The 21,587-nt window shown below is 41.0% G+C and overlaps 1 protein-coding gene and 1 long non-coding RNA gene across 3 annotated transcripts; both read right to left on the reverse strand.

The window, feature by feature from the left end:
* Nucleotides 1-451: 451 nt before the first annotated feature.
* On the reverse strand, nt 452-1,601 carry LOC139435871 (uncharacterized). Its single transcript, XR_011645079.1, has 5 exons — nt 1,499-1,601; nt 1,335-1,380; nt 1,042-1,133; nt 650-760; nt 452-540 (listed from the first exon to the last, which is right to left on the reverse strand). It is a non-coding gene; the product is annotated as an uncharacterized lncRNA (long non-coding RNA).
* Nucleotides 1,602-9,838: 8,237 nt separating this feature from the next.
* LOC117465982 (uncharacterized) lies at nt 9,839-13,529 on the reverse strand. Of its 2 annotated transcripts, none has more exons than XM_071206944.1 (9): nt 13,455-13,529; nt 12,800-12,866; nt 11,963-12,642; nt 11,799-11,844; nt 11,506-11,597; nt 11,113-11,223; nt 10,900-11,003; nt 10,478-10,647; nt 9,839-10,217 (listed from the first exon to the last, which is right to left on the reverse strand). In XM_071206944.1, the coding sequence occupies exons 2-9, from the start codon at nt 12,824-12,826 to the stop codon at nt 10,014-10,016; spliced, it is 1,434 nt and encodes a 477-aa protein (XP_071063045.1). In that variant the 5' UTR covers nt 12,827-12,866; nt 13,455-13,529; the 3' UTR covers nt 9,839-10,013. The 2 variants fall into 2 exon arrangements, with proteins under 2 accessions (XP_071063045.1, XP_033964998.1); XM_034109107.2 differs by having other exon boundaries at nt 10,478-10,650.
* Between the last annotated feature and the right edge of the window lie 8,058 nt (nt 13,530-21,587).

A 21,587-nucleotide genomic window follows, 5' to 3' on the forward strand; every position in this document is an offset into this window, starting at 1 on the left:
GTTGTCGCAAATATAACCTCAAGATTCTCTGGTTGGTTGATTGGGTGAAGCATCATTCCAGTGTGCCACAACTGCTCCGGAGTTCGATTCCTTCTGTTCTGAGGGGGGTGGTTATTCCATCCCTCCACAAAAGCCTCCAGGTCTCCCTTAAGTTTGGGAAGAAAGGTCATGTGGACAGCAAAAATCTTCTGTAAAAGACGGGAAATAATTATTATTAATAATAATAATAACATACCATTTAATACAAAACCATGAAATTATGTTTTTATACATTGTCACAATAAAGTATGTGCAAACATGTTTAAAGTTGATTTAGCTATAGTTATGCTGGGTCACAATGTTCATTTAAGTGCCCCAGACATTTTAAAGCTTGCTAATCAGTGATATTCACCAAACGTACAGGTCCCAGTACCTTACTGGTTTTCCCCATCCGTACCTCTTGAGGACACATCAAGAAGGCCATCCATCTCCAGGCTGTGTAGTGTGTTGTAGTATTTTGATGTGACACACGTTCTGACATCACGCCACAAACGTTCAATCCTACATATAACAGTGCATTGTTGTTAAACATCAATGATATGTTAAATTGTCTTTTGGCAAGTCAAATAAATAAATATACAAAATAGACCTTGAAGGCATATAAAGAAACCTTTGATTGTGGACGCTTTTTCCTGACATGAAGCTTCCTTGATCAGTTCCCCGGACATTGAACATGTATCGGGCAATGTCCACATTCTCCACACCCTGATCAGCTCTGACCCTGTAGTGTACACACAGATGACCAAAGTTAAAACAAATCCATCGGTATGTACATTACAAGCAATACGTATGCATTCCCTGTCATGTTTTGTCTGTGTGAAGACTTAACATAAAGATGATAAAAAATAAATATGTTTAGCATATGAGATCACTGAAAAGGTATGAAATTGTGGGACTTTTATGAGAGAAGTGGGTGAATAGAGAAAATACAACAATATAAACAATTGTTCTCAGTTAACCAACATCCATCACTGTCAGTACATTATAGCTTATAAAATGTACCTTAAGGGTATGCCATGCTTTTCAGTTGCTTCTTTGAAGGCAGAAAATGCTGTTAATGCACGATTGTTGGTTGCAGCTTCCAAGCACATCACCTGTGTAATTATAGGAAATGTTTTCAATATATAAAAACACTTTCTTATATTCTGGTCCCTGCAAATCTTAAGGAAGAGCATATTGTAATGTTTTTGTGATACTGGAACACCAGTAAAATATAATGTACATCTGAAAGCAAAACCTACTTAGAAAGAGAATATCAAATCATAAAATAACATTTGTGTGTTATGCAATCCTACCTTCCTGGAGTAGCCATCCACTGCACCAAACAGTACAATGTTGTACCTGGTGAACAACACATAGTACTATGTTAATATTGTCTAATTGATTTTTTGCAGAAAATATAAATATCAACTTAGAATTTAGCAAAGATATTTTACAAGATCTCTCCAAAAGTACTAACCTGATCAGCTTGTGATTAGTATCAACATGCCACAGTGAAAGGGGGCCCCTGACAGAGTATGTCCTTCTCACAATGCAGTTCAATCCTGCAAGCCTGGATAGAATACCCAGGGAGTCAACTCTGTGCATTGATGCCATCACTCTCCTCGAGAAGACTGACTCAGGTACAAATGAAACTGAATGATAAAACTGTGACTCAGGATGCATTAATTGATTCTGGGGCTGATGAGAGCTTGTTAGACTGGGAGCTGGCTAAAGAGTTGAACTTAAACATTGTCCTTTTAGATCAGCCATTAGAGGCTAGCGCGTTGGATGGCCGCCTGTTATGTACAGTTACTCATCGCACGGAACCCATAGAAATTGTCATAGATCAGGAGCACCGTGAGCGTATTATTCATTTATTTAACTCAGCTCAACAGCCTCTCATTTTGGGTTACCCTTGGCTTGTTAAACATAACCCTCACATGGACTGGCTTACAGGAAAGGTTAAGGGAACCGCCCAGATCTGGGAACTTTAAACAGGCGTCAGATAGGGACAGTGTCACTTCTTCTAAACATTCTGACTTTCCTGACTTATCCAAAGTGCCAGAGTGTTACCTTGACATTAAGGAGGTGTTTAACAAGACACGAGCTACTTCCTTGCCTCCCCATAGACCGTATGATTGCCCCATAGACCTTCTCTCGGGCTCTACTATCCCCAAAGGACGGTTGTATTCTCTCTCTGGTCCTGAAAGGGAGGCCATGGAAGAGTATATCGGATCATCACTCAAAGCTGGCTTGATTCGGCCATCATCATCCCCAGCAGAAGCAGGTTTCTTTTTTGTAGGGAAAAAGGACGGTTCATTAAGGCCCTGTATTGATTACAGTCCACTTAATCAGATCACAGTTAAGAACAGATATCCCCTTCCACTCATCTCTACGGCATTCGATCTGTTACAGGGAGCCAAGATATTTACCAAGCTTGACTTAAGGAATGCATATCATCTTGTGCGCATCCGGGAGGGGGATGAGTGGAAAACGGGTTTCAATACACCTACGGGACATTATGAATATTTGGTAATGCCTTTTGGACTTTGCAATGCACCTGCTGTTTTCCAAGCCCTCATTAATGATGTGTTACGAGATTTCCTGAATGTTTTCTGTTTTGTGTATCTCGATGATATTCTCATCTTTTCCCCAGATAAGAAAACTCATGTTCACCTTGTTCTTCAGAGACTCCTGGCTAACCATTTGTTTGTAAAGGCCGAGAAATGCGAGTTTCATGTGAACTCTGTGGCATTTTTGGGCTTTGTGATTTCCCCTAACAAGGTGGAAATGGACCCAGCTAAGGTCAGTGACGTGGCTAATTGGCCCACGCCAGACTCTAGAAAGAAGTTCAGCAATTCCTGGGGTTTGCTAACTTTTACAGACGGTTCATACGCAATTTCAGTGCTATTGCCTCTCCTCTCCATGCCCTTTCTCCCCATGTTCAGTTTGTGTGGAATCCACAGGCAGAGAAATCTTTCCTGGAACTGAAGAGGAGGTTCACCACAGCTCCCATCCTGACGGTACCTGATCGCCACCGACAGTTTGTGGTGGAAGTGGACGCCTCCAACGACGGCGTTGGAGCTATACTGTCTCAGAGGTCAGCGGGGGACAACAAGCTTCATCCATGTGCATATCTCTCCCGTAAGCTATCTTCTGCTGAGAGGAATTACGACGTGGGAAATCGGGAACTGGGCTGTGAAGATTGCTTTGGAGGAGTGGCGGCACTGGTTGGAGGGAGCGGAGCAGGATTTCCTGGTCTGGACGGATCATAAAAACCTGCAATACATCAGGAAGGTCAAACGTCTGAACTCTAGGCAGGCCAGATGGGCTTTGTTCTTTAACAGATTTAGGTTCACTCTGTCATATCGACCTGGTTCGCAGAATGGAAAGCCTGATGCACTCTCCAGGATGTTTGATCCTGAGCCAGTCCCCAAGATCCAGATCCCATTCTGCGGCCAGACCGAGTGATAGGGAGGGTGACCTGGCCCATTGAAGCCAAGGTCAAACAGGCAAACGTTGGAAATCCTGTCCCAAGAGGGTGTCCTCAGAATCGCTTGTTTGTGCCGAGCAACTTCGATCTCAAGTTGTTCATTGGGCCCATACGTCTGTACTTACCTGTCATCCTGGAAACAAAAGGACCCTGTTCATGGTGAGACACAGATTCTGGTGGCCGGGGATGTGGAAGGATGTTGCAGAATATGTGGCGGCATGTCCTGTGTGCGCCAGGAACAAAACTTCTCGGCAAGCTGCGGCAGGTCTTCTCCAACCACCATTCCCAACAGACCATGGTCTCACATTGCGTTGGATTTTGTGACGGGATTACCAACATCGGCAGGGTAATACCACCATACTCACTGTGATTGATCGTTTTTCTAAAATGGCACACTTTGTCGCCATGCCCAAGTACCTAATGCCAAAGAAACAGCAGAGGCCATGTTGTCCCATGTGTTCAGGATCCACGGTTTCCCCAGTGATGTCGTTTCAGACCGAGGCCCTCAGTTCGTGTCACGTTTTTGGAAGGAGTTTTGGTCACCTAATCCAGCCACTGTTAGTCTGACCTCCGGATACCACCCACAGTCGAATGGACAAGCGGAGAGGATGAATCAGGATTTGGAGACCTGTTTGAGATGTCTAGCGTCCGAGAAACCTACCACCTGGAGTAAGAATCTGATTTGGGTGGAGTATGCGCACAACACTTTACCCACATCAGCCACTGGTATCTCCCCGTTTCAATGTGTCCATGGGTACCAACCTCCATTGTTTCCGGAGCTCGAGAAGGAGGTCACCGTACCATCAGCCATGCTCTGGTTCGCCGCTGCCGTCGGGTCTGGGCGGGAGTTCGCCATATGTTGCAGAGGAGTGCCGTTCGCATGAAGGTATTGGCCGACCGGAAACGACGTCCAGCCCCCAAGTACCAGGCCGGACAACGAGTGTGGCTATCTACCAAGGATCTTCCTCTCCATGTCGCCTCCAGGAAGCTGGCTCCCCGGTTCGTTGGTCCTTTTCCCATAGCCAAAGGGATTAACCCTGTTGCTGTCCGTTTATGTCTTCCAAAGTCCATCAAGGTCCACCCCACGTTTCATGTCAGCAAGTTGAAACCAGTCAAAGAGAGCAGACTGGTCCCCGCCTCCACGCCCCCTCCACCTCCCCGGATTGTCGACGGGGGTCAAGTATACAGTGTGGACAAAATACTGTCTGAAAGGAAGAGGTGGCAGAGGTAGACAGTTCCTGGTCGACTGGGTACCCGGCGTACGGATTAGAGGAAGAGGTGCTGGATCCCAGGCAGCTTCATTGTGGACAGAACCCTTATATCTGACTTCGATAGAGAACAGTCTCAGGTTAGGGACGTCTGGAGCCGTCCGTAACGAGGGGGGGGTACTGTAAGGTTTCAGCGTTAGAGTCTGTGAGCTTATTGTTTTGTGTTTATTCTGGTGGCCTTGCAGTTTATTTTTATGTTGACTCTGTCCTCTCGTTTCAGGTGTCATCACTTCCTGTGGTGGTGTGTCACTTGTCAGCTTGATATAGTGATCTCCTGTTCTGGATTGTTTGCACCTGTGCCTCATTAACTGTTGTGTATATGTAGCTAGTGCTGGAGCGACGCGTCGACGCGTCGACTTCAAAATATCGTCGACGACATATTTCCGCGTCGACGCGTCGCTACACACACGTGGGTGTGTAAACAAAGCAACAAGCAGTTCGCAATCGCACTTCAAACACAATGGAGACTGAAACGGCTACCACCTCCTCACAGGATTGCGCACGAAGCCCTCAAACGAAAACATCTCGCCCTAGGTCTTCAAAAGCATGGAATATTTTAAAGATAGTCCAAAACGCAAGATATTGTCATTTGCAGTCTTTGCCAAATGGAGTTGGCATATCACACAAGCACAACGGCTATGTTGGAACATTTAAAGCGGCAGCTAGCTGTGGTGGCTACCATTAGCAGCTAGCATTTGCTCTCCGATTTTTACATAAAAATGGAATTATGGATTATAAATTCAATCATTTTTTTATACATAGATGTTAAAAAACCTATGGATTAACCGATTTCAGCCGCGTTTTTTTCTCATTTTAATGCCATTGAACACGTCTTTTGATCAGATTGACAGGCTACGGTGGTGAGACGATCTCCCTAGAAGCTCTGTAAAGGTACGTGTTGTGATGACTGTATTTGCATCCCCTGTCGCGAGTCCGGATCACTCAGTGATGATACTATATACCTACATAATCTGTGGAGTCTCAGCTTTAATCGGATATATTGTATGTGCAGCTACGATGAGTAATAAGTGTACTTTTATCTTGAGTTCTGTGCCAATGTCCGTTAGCATTTTTCGCTCATGGGTCATTTAGATGCTTCTTATGAGACTTGTGTTTTTGTTTTGGTAAACATGGTTTGTATCGGCAGTTAGCTGAGATTATTTCCGTTAATCTGGTATAACACATTAATAGTTTGTTAAATATTAAGATCCCCTGAGACACAGTATTGTGAAAAAAAATATATTTTACATTACGTTTTTTTTTACATTACGTTTTTTATGAATTGAACAACAGAAAAATAATCGTTAGATTAGTCGACTAATCGATCAAATAATCGCCCGATTAATTGTTTTCGAAATAATCGTTTCCCCCCAGCACTATATGTAGCCCTGTTTTCCTGTTGTCTTTTGTCGGTTCGTCTTGTCTCAACACTAAGTCCATGTCTGTATTTCCTCGTGTAACTTTGAGCAACCTAGTCGAACCTAGTGAACTTTTGAGTGTCCTAGTAGATCCTAGATTACCTTGTACTTTGAGAAGTCTTTTTTATATTAAAAGATAGTTCTGAAGTCAAGAAAGAATCGTGCATCTGAGTTCTTGTGAGTCCTTCGTGTCAGGGAGCCTGGCTTATACACAAGGCTACGGGTAAAAAGCAGAAGATTCAATTTGTATTTTATTTATTACAAGCTGATTTAAGAATGTTTGTAATAAATTGATTTGAAATGTATGATCCTTCCAACAACCGTATAAGACAAATATATGTTTCAACCCCAACAGGAGGATCTGGTCAAAGAAAGTTGTGTGTAATATCCCCGGAGGAGGAGGGCTACTCAGGGGCCAGTCTCGTGAAGGCCTGGGGAGGCAAGGGTTGCCTCTACATAATGCCCATCCAGCACACTTTGGGCACTTCTCCCTTGGCCCTCACAGCACCAGAGTTCGAGAGCATGCCAAAGGCACGGTGCATGACGTGTTATAAGGATGTGCCTTTGCAGCTGCTTACAATGCATGTACAGAGTTGTAGGCCGGAGCAGATATCTGGCCCAGAGCTTGATGCCCCTTTTGAGGTAAGGCATGCTGAATGAAACATAAATTGTCTTTTCTGCCTGTTTGATGACATACAGGTGTTTAAAATATGTCAGCACAGTTCCCATCAGCCTATCCCATACTTTGTAATAATATTGTTTTTTTTGGTAACTCTATATCTTATAACTCCTGTATTGTTTGATGTTTGCTCTTATAGACCCACACAGATGAGTCTGATGATGATGTCCAGTTTCTCAACACCACAGAGGACAATGACAATCAAGTAAGCAATCAAAACTTAAGTTTCATCCTTGTTAGTATTATTTCATATGTTGAGCATCCAAACGCATGATGTGAATTAGTAACAATGACATTTTACAGGTGTCCACTGATAAGGCAACATCATCAGGTCATAAGGTGAGGAAACTACAGTGCTACAATACAGGCCTTTCTTTTTAGTATATATTTTTTTAAATACTTTTTTGTGTCTTAATGGAAAAATGTTTCCTGTGCTTTGTAAAACATGTGATCTTCTTCTTTTTTTTGTAAATGTTTTTCTCTTATGTCACAGGTTGCTTGTCCGGTGTGTGGAGAACTCTTTTCACAGGCGGTCATAAATATCCATGCAGAATTCTGTGGGATTACAGAGGAAGGTAAAAGTATTTTCAATAAATGCATGTCTAACATTGTTGTATGAATTCCTTGTGCATTTGGATTTGCATTCCTTTGTAGAGTCACTTTATTTGCCCCCCTTTTACTGAGGGCATCCTACATTTGAACATTTGATGGATTCAGGTTTCATTTATGGATATTTAAAACATGTTACATCTTTCCAGCGTCATTAACGAGGAAGTGCCAGAGCCAAGCACCACTGACCGGACCGGACCAGGGAAGAACAGGTATGCAGAAAATCTATTGTGAAGAGATTATGTTTACCACCAGAGCTGAATGTTTTAAAATATTGTTTTTCTTTGATGTAGCTTGTCAGACCTCCTGGACAACCTCAAGGGGAAAATAGACAACACAAAATGTTTAAAATAAATGTCACAAGGAAGATCTACTTCAGAGGGGCCTGAAACAGTGGGCGAGGCAGAAACAGGCCTCCCCCCAGAACACCATCATCGTCTCCTTCATTGGAGAAAATGCTATCGATCAGGGGGCTCTGAGGAAAGAATTCCTCACTGGTATGTGGTCCCCGTTAAGGCTGACACCATTCGTTAAGTGCAAATGTCCTATGTTGCCAATGTGAATAATCTTGAATGTCTTCTTTCCTCTTTACAGAAATGGTCCGGGCAATTGAGTCAAGATTTTTTGAAGGGGACGAACGGGGAAAAAACCCAAAGTACAATGTGTCAGCATATCAAGACAACACGTTCAGGTATGTAGTGCTATGTATTGTATGGTAGTCATTGTATTTTTAAATTACGCATAATATTTAAAAAAAAAAAAATGTTTTCCCATCAATATCAAAAGGTACTGTGGAGAGATTTTTGCTGCTAGTGTGGTGCAGGGGGGGGCCGGCACCAAATGTTCTAACCCATCACACCTACCATTATCTCTGCCATGGGCAGCTGGACAAGGATGTTGTGAAAGCAGGAACAGCATCAGTAGATATGGAGAACTTGGTCACTGAGGTATTGAAACATTTTCAAATACACATACCTTTTCCCTCTCTTGAATTTAAATGTATCAGAATAAGTTTTCCTTCTTTGTCAATGCCTCATCAGGTTCAAGATGCAGAAGAAGACAGCCTAATGGCTCTCACTGACCGCATCATAGCCTGTGGGTACTCTGGGCCCATCAAGGTGGACCGCAAGAAGGACATTCTAGAGTATGTCAGTTATTGAATTCACAAATTTCTTCAGCTGTGACAAATTCTGTCTTAATTAATACAGTATTTTTGCATTAGGGCCATAGTGTTACACTCATGGCTCAGGCTCCTCCAAATCCTGCAGCAGTTGCGAGACGGACTGGCCCTCTACGGGTTGGATGAGCTGCTGGTAGAACAGCCACTGTTGTGCCAGCAACTGTTTGTGCCAGGCAGCCTTCAGGGAGTAAGTACATTCATTAAATATTTCCCAGATTTCCATAGCTTATTCAGTAATATAGAGTAATGAACTACAAAACATCACATGAAAATGATTGTAATAATTCAATTTACCGAACCACACCTCAGAGGGGTATTTGTTTCATTTTTTGTTTTTGTTTTTTAAAGGTGGATGCCGATTTCTTGATCCTTGCACTGTCACCTGAATACAGCCCAGAGGGGTCAGTCAGGCGGCAGTGCGAGATGAGGATAGTTAATCTTCTGCAGGACTACCTGCAGGAGCTGGAAGACAAAGGTAACACTTTTTCAATTTTACATGTATGTGTGTCTGTCAAACTTAATACTATTTGCACAATGTATATCTCTTATTGGGGCACACTCATCAAGCCTATAAGTCATTTCTAGTTTGATTATCCTGCATTTCCATGCTGACTTTACTTTTTGGTATTTCTGTTTTGAAGGAGAGGAGAATCCTAAGGAGTCCCAGGAGGACGATTTGAATACATGCAGCAACATCAAGCCTCCAACTGTCAAGACCTTTTGTCAGTGGGTAACTGGCCAGGCCCACATCCCTCTGGGGGAGGCAGAGAGGAGCAACTTCAGAGTGACTGTACTGTTTGATCATGAGTGTCATCTCAAGTATGGGGAAAATGGAGTGTGTTACCCCATAGTTAATGCTTGCTCAGCTGCCATCACAATTCCTACACGCCACTTTGAAAAGGCGAGTGAATTTGAGGTCAACATGACCGAGGCAATCCTTGCTGGGTTTGAATTTAACCTGCACTAAACCGTGTCATCCTACCAGCATTATTATTGTAAATAGTTTAAGAAATGTAATAGCATTATTTCATAAAAATGCTTCTCTGGCCGTATCTTTATTGTTTGTTTGTTTTTATCTTTATTTTGTCCATGTAAATAATAATTTGTTTGTTCATTCTTAGAAGTTTTTTTGTTATATTCAATAAAGACAACACATTTGACAGTGGCCCTTTTTAGTTTATTAGAGCAAGCCGTGTGGCAGCAGGTTTTTGTTCCAACAGAGCAAGAGCACACCTTATCCAACATGTGACAGTTCAGTTGACAGAATCAGTTGAGTCAGGTGTGTTCCTGCTTTGTTGGAATGAAGACCTGCAGCCAGACCCTTTGTCTCAGCATGAATGAAGATTTAAACCAGGTAAGCACGGCAAAGGAGGTATTGGTTTCTTGTTGCTTCTTCAGTTTGTCCTTCATTTTCATCCATTATACACTGAAGCTCTGCTCGCTGCTGTTCATCCAAGGGGTACTGAAATTCTGGGACCACTACCACCCCATCCACATCTTCTCCATAATCTGCTGCAACATCCCAGTCAACTTCTGGCTCTTGGATGTTCTGAAAGTTGAAAAAGACAGAGGCTATCAATATAAGAGAACAAATCAACCTGTACGGCTCTGCATTTTTATGAATTTATATGTAGTCCGGTTACTAGCTTAGAGTTTACAATAATACATTTTCAGGTTATTTATCAGTTCTAGAAGATGTGTGAAATATCTAGAGAAGCCAGTAGTAGGCCAAAATCCTTCTTTAACAGTTTACTTTGGATTTACAATTCAGCCAACTATTTAAGTGTACAAAGTTGTCGCAAATATAACCTCAAGATTCTCTGGTTGGTTGATTGGGTGAAGCATCATTCCAGTGTGCCACAACTGCTCCGGAGTTCGATTCCTTTCTGTTCTGAGGGGGTGGTTATTCCATCCCTCCACAAAAGCCTCCAGGTCTCCCTTAAGTTTGGGAAGAAAGGTCATGTGGACAGCAAAAATATCTTCTGTAAAAGACGGGAAATAATTATTATTAATAATAATAATAACATACCATTTAATACAAAACCATGAAATTATGTTTTTATACATTGTCACAATAAAGTATGTGCAAACATGTTTAAAGTTGATTTAGCTATAGTTATGCTGGGTCAACAATGTTCATTTAAGTGCCCCAGACATTTTAAAGCTTGCTAATCAGTGATATTCACCAAACGTACAGGTCCCAGTACCTTACTGGTTTTCCCCATCCGTACCTCTTGAGGACACATCAAGAAGGCCATCCATCTCCAGGCTGTGTAGTGTGTTGTAGTATTTTGATGTGACACACGTTCTGACATCACGCCACAAACGTTCAATCCTACATATAACAGTGCATTGTTGTTAAACATCAATGATATGTTAAATTGTCTTTTGGCAAGTCAAATAAATAAATATACAAAATAGACCTTGAAGGCATATAAAGAAACCTTTGATTGTGGACGCTTTTTCCTGACATGAAGCTTCCTTGATCAGTTCCCCGGACATTGAACATGTATCGGGCAATGTCCACATTCTCCACACCCTGATCAGCTCTGACCCTGTAGTGTACACACAGATGACCAAAGTTAAAACAAATCCATCGGTATTGTACATTACAAGCAATACGTATGCATTCCCTGTCATGTTTTGTCTGTGTGAAGACTTAACATAAAGATGATAAAAAATAAATATGTTTAGCATATGAGATCACTGAAAAGGTATGAAATTGTGGGACTTTTATGAGAGAAGTGGGTGAATAGAGAAAATACAACAATATAAACAATTGTTCTCAGTTAACCAACATCCATCACTGTCAGTACATTATAGCTTATAAAATGTACCTTAAGGGTATGCCATGCTTTTCAGTTGCTTCTTTGAAGGCAGAAAATGCTGTTAATGCACGATTGTTGGTTGCAGCTTCCAAGCACATCACCTGTGTAATTATAGGAAATGTTTTCAATATATAAAAACACTTTCTTATATTCTGGTCCCTGCAAATCTTAAGGAAGAGCATATTGTAATGTTTTTGTGATACTGGAACACCAGTAAAATATAATGTACATCTGAAAGCAAAACCTACTTAGAAAGAGAATATCAAATCATAAAATAACATTTGTGTGTTATGCAATCCTACCTTCCTGGAGTAGCCATCCACTGCACCAAACAGTACAATGTTGTACCTGGTGAACAACACATAGTACTATGTTAATATTGTCTAATTGATTTTTTGCAGAAAATATAAATATCAACTTAGAATTTAGCAAAGATATTTTACAAGATCTCTCCAAAAGTACTAACCTGATCAGCTTGTGATTAGTATCAACATGCCACAGTGAAAGGGGGCCCCTGACAGAGTATGTCCTTCTCACAATGCAGTTCAATCCTGCAAGCCTGGATAGAATACCCAGGGAGTCAACTCTGTGCATTGATGCCATCACTCTCCTCCACTGGACGTGCATCCCCATTGACAGCAGTCTGCCTTTCACCATCCTATAGCCCACTGTTGGCATTTCAATTGTTATCCTTTGGACTGCCAGGTCCAGCTCCTGGTCAGTGGCATCAGTGTATCTTTGCCTGCTGTAAAGACGATATTCCCTCATCCGCCTCTTCACTGTACTGCTTGAGACACATAGGAACCTTGCGATGCTCTCCACAGACATATTCAGTTCCAACAGATGCTCCAGTCTCTCTTTTTCAATATCGTACCTGGGACGTCCCTGGGACCCTGCTCCAGATTCAATTTCAGTGTGATGGCTTCTATCCTCAGCCTCTTCAATATGGATTTTCACCAGCCTATGAAACTCCCTTAAGGCCTGTATACATTCTTGCGAAATGTGAACGTGTCTCGAGAGTGCGTCCCAGAGGTACAGCTCTTGGCGACACGCAAAATCAAGAAAGTCCAGGTCTAGAGGGTTTCTTAAGAGAGCCGACTCCAATTTAGTTATCAGTCTTGAAATGAAATCATTTCTGAGCATGCCCTGTAACCATAGAGAAATAAACATATTTTCATATAATTAACTCTTAGTCGACAGACTCACTGAGTGCTAGCTTAGATCATTTATTTAATCAGAGAGCAGACGCCCAACGCTACACCTCACTTTTGTTGAGAAAGACAACATTTAAATCATCACTTACATGTATATCTTCAGGTGTCAGAGCCATTTTTCCCGTCTTTCCTTTAGGTATCGCTTGTATGGCGTGACTGGGTTGAAACAAACCGGGGGACGTGTGTTAATATTGCAATTTCATAGATAATTCATGTATTTTTTCAGATTTCTTTTCCAGTTAAAGTAGACAAGCATATAGATATATTAGCTGGAACGTTTTGGTATAATTGACTTAGTGAGGACATGCAAATATGTCTACTACAAAGACAACCAATGATCTTAAAACTAACTATATATATATATATGTATTTAGTTTTACATTACGCAACGCCCTGTTAGTGTATTGATTCATTGCTTTAAAATATTGTTTTTACGGCCTCTAGGTTAACTTGTTTTCTACTTGATTTTCTTATGTCATTCTGTCAGTCACTAACAGAGGATGGACCTGGTACTGTACAACGATTCCATACATGGGCACACAGCATAGCTGTTAAGGATCCGACATATTTTTACTTAGCTTATAAATGTAGGCTAGGTGCGTACAGCAGACAGTAGCTAGCAGTTTTCGACAGATACAGCCCACTCAAAAATATATTGTTTTATATAAAATACATTTTTATATATATATATATATATTAGCTGTACACTTTACGAATATAATAGTTTTTTATGGACAACTTTACCATTCAATCTCGTCCAACTGATTTTGCTGCCGTCACTCCTCGGCTCTTGGTAGTTCAGGCATTTATCAAACCTGGCAACCCCGGGTTTCCTTGGAGCTGTCAATCAAAGTCCAGTGGCTCCGCCCCAAAATCCCAGAAACTGTTCACGCGCGCGTAGACAGACTCCGCGAGGCTGACACTCCCGCGAGCGAGCAAGAAGGCTATGGAACGCCCTTTGCGTCACAATTCGCGCGTAGTTTCGCGCGGATTAACGGGGAGGTCCGTTTATTCGCGCGAAACTACGCGCGAATAAACGGGGAGGTCCGTTTTCTAAACGGGGAGGTCCGTTTAAATTCAAAGTCTCAGTAACCAATCAGTGAAGAGCAAAACCAGACCAAAGCAATCTGTAGATGAAAAGTTCCTGACATTGTGAGGCTGGAAGTTGTACGTTATTCCAGCTTCAGGGGACTATGTATTAATTTGGCTTTCAATATAATAAATATATCAATCAATCTATAACCTGCCTTCATTGTCTTTTAAAATAAAATCGCCTTACCTTATTTTACTGAAGTGAAGGGTATTTGTCTCCTTAAATCACCTTTTAAATGTAATTCTTATAACATGGCATGGTGTAACATATCAAAAATGTTCAGTCTCTGGTCTTGCTAGAAATGCAATGTCACTCACCTTAGAGCACTGTCTTATGAGATACTTAGCTTATAAATCAGATTTTTGGAAAACTTAAAAACTTGTGAAAACACAGATGTACTCATGTCATCCATTTTATTTTGGTGTTTCAGATTTGGTTTACCAACGTTTTTGGTTCACAAAAGTAGTGAAATATATGAATTACACTATAGGCCTATATAAATGTGTTGTTCATGTCTAAAATGAAAATGTGTAAAATAGTTCCATCACTCTACTTTCACCACAGAAAAGTTACATCATGACTTCATATTCCATACTGAGGTTGATATGATGTGTACAAATACAAATTACATTTTTAACCAACTATTTATGTTAACATAAGAAACAGTAACATCTCAATATTTACAATACAGAGTTCATACACTTTTTCACCAGTGATTTTAAATGACTTTTCCACGACCAAAAAAATGACTCATTCATGTGGCTAGCATGCGCTGCCTCGCCCATATTCTAAATATCGAATATGTTACAACACAGTTTGCATTTAGCACGTCTTGGGTCAATGTCTTTTGATAACCACAATTGGTACTTATTCTTTAGAAGCCATACATTGTTGAAACTGCACTTCCCTGGCATCTTTATATCAAATAGTAGCTCCTGTAGACTAGAGAGCGTGATTGTAAACATCTCTCACCAGCGAAATACTGCCACAGTTGCCATTTTACATTTCATTATACGATACAGTATTTATTATCATTATAGTATTACTATTTCGGCGATTAGATAACATATCAATTATATTTGATGCAACTTTAGTTATATTTCCACGACTTTTCCAAAACTTTGGGAAAAATATTGCATTCCATGACTTTTCCAGGTTTTTAATGACCGTACGAATCCTGACAATATCGGAACTTTCTCAACCAATATTCATTATAAATGTAAAGACAGGGGGAGCAGTGCCATGGTCTTTGTCTGTCTTCCAAGACAGTGGGTCTGGCTGCTGTGTAGGTGATGGTGCATGTGCTGCTGGTGGCTGTGTCGGCGGGAGGGAGGTGTGCTAGGCGAGACTTCTTTGCTGGCTGGGTTGATCGTGATGGCTGTGGTGGAGGCCTTTGTACCGAGGTGGCCCTTGAGCCACGGTAGATCTTGACCTGGGTGCAGGCACAGGTGGAGGTTCTTGCTGCTAGGCCCAGATAGCTGTGAAATCGGAAAGAAATATAGGACAATATTTACTACTAAGTTCATTAAAATATAAAGTTCAAGTGGAATGTTTCTCAAGCACAAATAACAATGCACAACTCAAAATAAAATGGGGAGCAGGGCTCGCAATTAACGATGTCCCGATGCACATACAAATTCCTACTGGGACACAAATCTATTTTGTCTGGGACTATTTCGGGACAGTAAAAAAAAAATTAAAAGTAAACTTCAAAATGGGTGTTATTTGCAAAGTCATTGGGCTGTCAAATCATAGAATGCATTCTACTTCATCCACTCTGCTGCTGACTGCTGCTAGACTCGCGCCAATGCAACGCTCACGACAGTTAAAAACAGAAGAAAGAAATGCTGAGGTGGTTGAATAAACAGCCCCCTGTAGCAAGCCCCAATTCTGCCGACTCCCGAAACTAAAACATCCCAAGTCCTGGTCATGATGCACCGTCTTCCATTGTGGTACATTAGTTAATTAGTCTTAAGTGCCAATGTTAGTGCTAACTAACGCTAGCAACTGAAGTGTGCCTTACAATGCATACAAACGTCCTAAAATGCGGTGTCATGTTCTTTTGAAGTTTGTGAAAATGATGTGAAATACAGTTGATCAGAATAAGAGGTGTAGCCTATCATTTTTGTATTTTCTTTGTCAGCCAGTCAGTGAGCAGGCTAGAATCTTTAGCTGCAAAAACGTAAGGCATTTAGCTTTTCATCTTTTTTTAGTGTTTTACTTTTTTTTGGTCAAGAATGTCAGTCAGATTGGGTGACGATTAGAAAGGGGGTCGCAAGGTAATTTTAGTTTGTCAATCAACTCTGGTATGACAATAATGTGTCATGTTAGAGAGAGTAATGTTCCAGTTGTGTTTGTGCCTAGGGGGGGGGGGGGGGGGGGGGGGTGAGTGAGTGAGAGCAAGATGATTGACATTCATGAATGAAGATAGAAGATCAATTTATATTCCTATAGTACTACTGACGACTTGTGAGGATAACTTGTAATTAGAACTGAAAACAGATACATTTATTAAACTGTATTATGGAACTTCTGTTTTTTTATTATCATTCATACCACTTTTATTGCCAGATAGAGGGTTCCGATCATAAAACACAGAGACCATACAGCCATACCGTATTGAATTGAAAAATACAAATCAGAATTCTTCAATGTTGACATGACAATGATAAATTAGTCTGGATATTGAGAAACAATCGAAAAACATGTCTTAAAACTCTCTTCCCTTCTACTCTAGGAGAGGCAACAGATCAGACTAATATTCATATGTTTAAAAGAATAAGTATTTTAAACTTACATGGTGGACCAGAGTCTATGGTGTGATGATTAAGTGACAAAAAAGTATCAAATTATATGTATTCTGCATAATTGGGGGGGCGACGATACAAATTTAAATTTGGGACACTGCTGGTTATATCCGGGACAATACAAAGTAGAATTCGGGACAGTTGTGGGACACTGAGGAAAAAAGTTAATTTTGAGCCCTGGTGGGGAGGTGGGACAGGAGTCTCTCTCTCTCTCTTACAAACTATTTAACTAAACCCACACAATGAAAGTACACTATTACTGTAATATTTACATTTACCTATCTTCAAATGGATCCTTGTTGTTGTTGCTGTATTCTCCAGGTTCTGATGCTCCATCTCCACTGCTGCTAGTGCTACAAGTCCGCTGTGCAGAGCTGGTAATCAGATAATAAGCCTGTTGAACAGGAGAAAAGAATGAAGCAGAGGGAAAGTTGCTGCCGTTTGTGTGGTTGTCCTAGCCAGAATTTATTAAACCCATTAATAAATACACTTACAAATTATATCCGTTTTCTCTATTTATGTATCTCTGCGTTGTGTTGTGTGGTCGAATGAATATGACTTCCTTCTTGCCAACCAGCTTTATTATCTGTGCAAACAGAATATAAGGAAATGGCTTCACCAGCGTTCTACCTCAATACTTCTCCTCAGTGAGGCCTGAAGCTAACTGAGAATGTAAAAATACATTTAGCCAATCAAAATAACTATGTCTGACATATTTCGTTTTCTAATCAAATGGACATAAATCCACATGCCATATTATGACTTTCATGAGGGATTAAAGCCGTTTTCATTTACAGTATATAATACGGTGATAACAGATACAGGGATGCAAACTCATCAGGTATGAAAAAGGTGTCAAGGATCCCGGACCCCACGGAATATCGGCTTTAAAATTAGGAATAACAGATGATTTTAGCAGTCAGAACAACTAAAGCAGCAGGTACTAATAACAGAAACGCCAAAGAGTCACATCTAATATAAATATATATAAAAGCGTTTATTTTAATTGTGTAGCAGTGAGTTTAACATTTTGGCAGCACTGTTGAGCATTTTGAAAATGTATTTTCATGCCTCTGTGCAAGGCTTAGTCTTTCTATCTTTATAGCCACTGGTGTAAAGTAACTAAGTTCATAAACTCAAGTACTACTTGGGTACAATTTTGAGATACTTGTACTTTATTTAAGTATTTCAATGTTTCTTTTGCTACTTTGTACTTCTAATCCACTACAGTTCAGAGGTACATGGTGTACTTTTCCTCCACTACATGTATTAATACCTTTAGTTACTTTACAGATGTGGATGAATGATGTGAAATCTAACCAAGTGTTGAATCAGACTTTAGTTCCACCTGGAGTAAAGTCACCAGCTACCCTGCAGTCTACAAAGTACTTCAGACTAGCTGCACCTTCACCAGCTTGGAGAACACTTTCATGATCAATCATTATAAAACATATCAGATATATTATTCTGAAATGGACAAATCTGCACAACGACTACTTTTACTGTCGCTATTTTCACTATATTTTGATGAGAATACTTTTCTACTTTCACTTGAGGAACATTTTGATTGCAGGATTGTTCCTACATTCTGGTACTTCTACTTTAACTCAAGTACAAGACCTGGGTACTTCTACTTTTACTACAAGTACAAGATATATACTTAACTAATAGAAAACGAAGGCTAAAGCTAACGTTAGCAGATAGTGATGCTAGTTAAGTTTGCTCAACGATAATATTGCGACAGAAAAACGTTTCAGTTCTCAGACCGAAATATGACATAATCTGTGTACACACTACTAACCTGTTGAACAGGAGAAATGAATGAAGCAGAGGGAAAGTTGCTGCCATGTGTCTTCTTCTTCTTCTTCTTCTTCTTCTTCTTCTTCTTCTTCTTCTTCTTTCAGACCATGCGGTTTCTTTCATAGACATATGGTTTCTTTAACGCTAAACCGGAAGTGAGGCTAAGAACGGCGAATTTAAAGATAACAATACCATTAGCACTCCTAGTGGTGACTTTATGAACTGCAAACAAATTATAACATTATAAAATGCCTTTAAGGCAGCACACTGTTTGAAGCGCTGCACATTATATAAACTAACGTTACACACGGCAACGACATTAACTGCAAACAGTCGTGACTTGTGTGAAGTGTAACATTAAACAATATATTAACATATTAAATACAACATTTATGACACCACTCGTTCCACTCAGTAACCCTCTTTCCAGCGCTGAGATAGGCTACAGTCATACCAAGAAATGGCTTAGCCCCCACCATGAAAAATGATGTTAAAGTAAGCAAAATAAAGTCCACCAACTCGCGGAGTAAATTGCACAGACAGCAGTTAGTAAGATTGATTTCAGTAGCCACTTGTCTGGAAATACCGAGGACTAGAAACGGTTTTGAAAACTTTTGTCACGTAGTGATTGTCTTCGCAATAGAACATCTTTGATAATGTCTTCTGGCCAATCAGAATCAAGATAACGGCGTGATGTTGTTGCAGGAAGTCCCGACGGAGAATATGTTTGCTGAAGTACATCTATATATACATCGATACAACATTACGTGTTGATAGAAATCAACACGTAATGAAATAAGACCCCACGGTTTGATGATTGATAGGTGTGTGGGCTGTCACACAGAACAATGTTACAATAAACATACATACGTATGTTAAATGGATATATCCGCCTTCTTTCATTTATCTTTCCATTCCCACAACAATATACATAAATAAATGGCATATTTTGGACATAGTTCGAATGGTGATTAATCATGATTAATTAATTTTTAAGCTGTGATTAATCTGATTAAAAATTGTAATCGTTTGACAGCCCTAATATATATATATATGAAAACAAGAGGGACATAATATCACAAAACAATTAATGATGATGATTATTTCAGCCATATGTATTAATAGTGTTAATATCTATGAGATTTAAAGTAATAATAATAATAATAATTCCCTGCAAAAGCACTAATAACAATACAATAATGGCAAAAATAGCAATTCGATATATACAAATCAATCATTGTCATGTGAAGCAAGGAGTGGTTGCCACAAGCGGGGCTATAACTGCACAACATCAATGACAGAGACCATTGTTTAAACAAAGTAATTTATTTAAGGAAAATTCACTCGAATACTACAACATAAAAACATAGGTACACACATATATACACGACACACTAGAAAAATGTGCAAAGTAGTAGTTTTAAAAAAGGCAATTAGTGTGAGTTCAAAGGCCAAAGAACAGCCTGCGGGGAGCCGCTGGGAAACATGTGTCCGTGACGAAATCAGACAACATTCAATGTTGCCATGAATGACAGTATATTCTGGATGACGTCCAAGATCTCCTCTACGACCAGCAAGAGGATCAACCTGCGGTGAGTTGCTCCATGTCCTCATCGCTGAGCAGGTGCTGGTTTCAAGGTACGGTGACCCTCTCTGGCTCCTCCTGAGCATCCTCTCCTGCATCAGCTCCACCCTCTCTCTCTGGCTCCTCCTGAGCATCCTCTACTCTGCATCAGCTTTACCCTCTCTCTCTGGCTCCTCCTGAGCATCCTCTCCTGCATCAGCTCTACCCTCTCTGTCTCTGGCTCCTCCTGAGCATCCTCTACTCTGCATCAGCTCTACTCTCTCTCTCTGGCTCCTCCTGAGCATCCTCTCCTGCATCAGCTCTACCCTCTCTGTCTGGCTCCTCCTGAGCATCCTCTCCTGCATCAGCTCTACCCTCTCTGTCTGGCTCCTCCTGAGCATCCTCTCCTGCATCAGCTCTACCCTCTCTGTCTGGCTCCTCCTGACCATCTCCTTGTCCTCCACCAAAGAGGCTCTGCATGGCAGAAGTGGTCTGGCCCTGCCGTTCCAGGCAACCTTGGACAAAAAGTTGTGTGGGACTCTGGTGTCTTTCGGTCCTCAACCCATGATTGTTCCACTGCTCCAAAAACCCCGTAGGTCATGGTTTATGCGCGGGAGATAGACATAATGCAGGGCCCACATGTGCATTTCATTGTCTATGTCTATTATGCCTTCACTCTCCAGGAAGTTGAAGAGGTCGTAATAGACATTGCTCACACCTCGCCACAGGTCACCCCAGAGCCGTTCTATTCTCTGGTTGTGGGTGCTTCTTCCACGGAGAGCACTGCCTCTGTGAGAGCATCTGAAGATGCTCATCAATAGGCAGACAGAGTTGTTTTCGTCCCCATGGTCGGTTCTGACCCTCGAGGGCATGTTTATTCAATTAAATGTCAAACTGTATCACAAAATCCTCTCATAAGCTAAGGGTCTGACAGGCTTGTGGTGGGGGAGGAGTAGAACATGAACAAAATTGAAAAAAGGTGTGTGGCGCTCCGAGACTTTGAGAGTGTGTTGCTTAACTTGTGTGGAACCCGCGTGCAAAATGTGGGGACCCTGCGACCTTCGAACAAGGTCAAAATCGAGGTCAGAGGTCAAATGTGCATGTCGACAGTACCCTCGACGGTGCAAAGGAATGTCCGAGGGCTTTAAGCTTGGTCTTGTTGGATCCGGCTCGGAAAGTACATGCAGATTGATGCCTCTGGTCCAACTAAATGTCAAAGGTTACGCCTTAAAATGTCACAAAACCTTCCCTTAAGGCCTTTTGAGATGCAACTGCTGCATGAGTTTTTAAAGGACTTTGGAAAGGGCTAAAGAGATACTTTTTCACAGGGCATTGTTTTTGCCTTAATGATGGACAAAAAACAAGAATAGACCTGAATAGGGGGACACAATCATGTTTGGACCTCATACTTGTGACGGATAGTTTAGTTAAATCGTGTGAATGGTATGTAAAAAGTGCCTGTACCATAGGAAGTGATCATTACCCAGTAACATCACACTTGTGTAAATGGATGGAGAAGATGATAGTGTATAGACTATCACATGTCTTAGAACAAAGAGGGTTACTGAGTGGAACGAGTGGTGTCATAAATGTTGTATTTAATATGTTAATAT

Source organism: Pseudochaenichthys georgianus, chromosome 20 (genome assembly GCF_902827115.2).
Source record: "Pseudochaenichthys georgianus chromosome 20, fPseGeo1.2, whole genome shotgun sequence".
NCBI lineage: Eukaryota > Metazoa > Chordata > Actinopteri > Perciformes > Channichthyidae > Pseudochaenichthys > Pseudochaenichthys georgianus.